Source organism: Barbus barbus (assembly GCF_936440315.1).
Source record: "Barbus barbus genome assembly, chromosome: 20".
Lineage (NCBI taxonomy): Eukaryota > Metazoa > Chordata > Actinopteri > Cypriniformes > Cyprinidae > Barbus > Barbus barbus.
Genome location: NC_136748.1, coordinates 9,863,543 through 9,865,364, shown reverse-complemented (window position 1 = coordinate 9,865,364; position 1,822 = coordinate 9,863,543). Strand labels below are relative to the sequence as shown.

Below are 1,822 nucleotides of genomic sequence, written 5' to 3'. Positions count from 1 at the left end.
ATATATGTGTGTCACTTACAACAGACTTCAAAGTACTCATTTTGTGTGCAAAAGGTTTATCATTCTTTTAAATGTAAATGAAATGTAAATGTAGCATTTCAGTGTAACACATCAACAATTTGTAATTTGTAAAATGAAAGATAAATAAATATTTACAGGTGTGACATATTGATCGTGTGACATAACTGACACAAAATTCAGACAAAAACCCTACACTATGCATTCTCCTACCATATGGTGCTGCTTGAGATTTAATTTCGAGAAGCATTATGGCTAATACATTTATTACCACATGAGCAAAAAATGTAAATGTATTTAAAGCACTAAGAGTTTCCATCCTAACAAAGTGAAAGAGATAAAAAAAGAAGCAGATAAGAGGCCAAAAATTCAGGTATTTATTTTCCATTGAAATGATTGGACCAGTTGAAGTTGTTTTAGATTTTCTTCGATTTAGGAGATACTGTAGCATCTGAGCATTCTCCTGTAAAACAGTAGTTATAGAAGTTAGTGAAAAATTCAGTTATTGTATCAGTGACCATGAGGATCGATAAAACATACCGTTCATTGGCAATATGGCAATGTTTTCCTCAAGGATGCCGGTGTCTAGGGAGAACTGCTTAAACTTCTCCTTCAAGTCATCAGTTATTTCTCTGGTACGAGCTGTGACCGTGACACATTCAAAGTCTGTTTAGCATTGATTCATGAAACCATTTTAGCTATATTGTGTAATTTAGACAAAGGAAGCTTTTACTGTGGAGTTTGTTGAGAGTCTCAGATTCCCCTCCCTTGGTCTTGATGGAGTGAACAATAGCATACTCATCAAATTTGGCATCAACCACACGCATATCATTGGAATTTCCCCAAACTGATAGAATCAGACACATTTAAGCTAAAGAAACAGAAGTATGGATGATAAAAAGCAATCTGACCACAAAAACCAAAAGACTTACTCTCATTATCGAAGACAAAGCGTCCAGGACTCTCAGTTTTCTTGGCAAGATGATGCATCCTGAAGCAGGAACCATCACTCCTTTAACAATTAAAATTATTATTTTGTAATTATCTGAACATTCATCAAGACTCTTCTTTTTTAACACTACAAAAAAAATAGCTTACTTTAGTTGACTGTAACTGAGTTCAAGATCACCGTTTTCAGTAGGCACCATTACGGCAGTTGCCATCTTCATGTCAGCCTTGAGATGTGTGACAAACCTTTTTGCATTTGTAGCAAAGCCAACAAGATACCACTTTCCTCCCATCTGTTTTTTTTTTTTTTTTTTTTAAATATAAACATAATAGGTCTTGAACTATTTTAGACAAACTTAACATGAGAAATTCCCCAAAGTTTTTTTACAACAATCAAATTTAATTTTACTGTAAAATTGTAAGGTAAATGCTATTTTTTTCTTCACCTTTTCCAGGTCGAAGTCTGGCACGGGCATGACTTGAGCAGAGATGAGCACCGCACAGAGCAGAATGCACAGAGTTTTCAGTATAACAGTTGTCATGGCTGTAGATGTGTAGGGTTGTCTTTGTATGCAGCTCAGAATTTAGTGATGATTGGCAACCCCTGGTTTATATTTTAAAGTGACTCCTCAAACCCTCCTTACTTGAGTCCCTCCCAGCTCCATGTAAAGTTACACAACACACAACATGCACATGTGGATTTTTCCAGTAGTTTGAGGGAGTTCAAGGGCAGTTTTAAATGCTTTGTTTTCATCCCCAGACTGATGTCTCAATTTGACCTTTGAATATATGCAAACATTACTATTGAAGTTGATGTCTGAATTAAGCATGATTTCCATAAAACAATGCTGTGGCA

At 35.4% G+C, this 1,822-nt stretch overlaps 1 protein-coding gene across 1 annotated transcript; it reads right to left on the bottom strand.

The window, feature by feature from the left end:
* Positions 1-416: 416 nt before the first annotated feature.
* LOC306886141 (lipocalin-like) lies at positions 417-1,537 on the bottom strand. Its single transcript, XM_079443042.1, has 6 exons — positions 1,413-1,537; positions 1,117-1,259; positions 951-1,030; positions 752-865; positions 559-660; positions 417-481 (listed from the first exon to the last, which is right to left on the bottom strand). Exons 1-6 carry the CDS (start codon positions 1,506-1,508, stop codon positions 435-437), a joined length of 582 nt encoding a protein of 193 aa, XP_079299168.1. The 5' UTR covers positions 1,509-1,537; the 3' UTR covers positions 417-434.
* Positions 1,538-1,822: the final 285 nt, after the last annotated feature.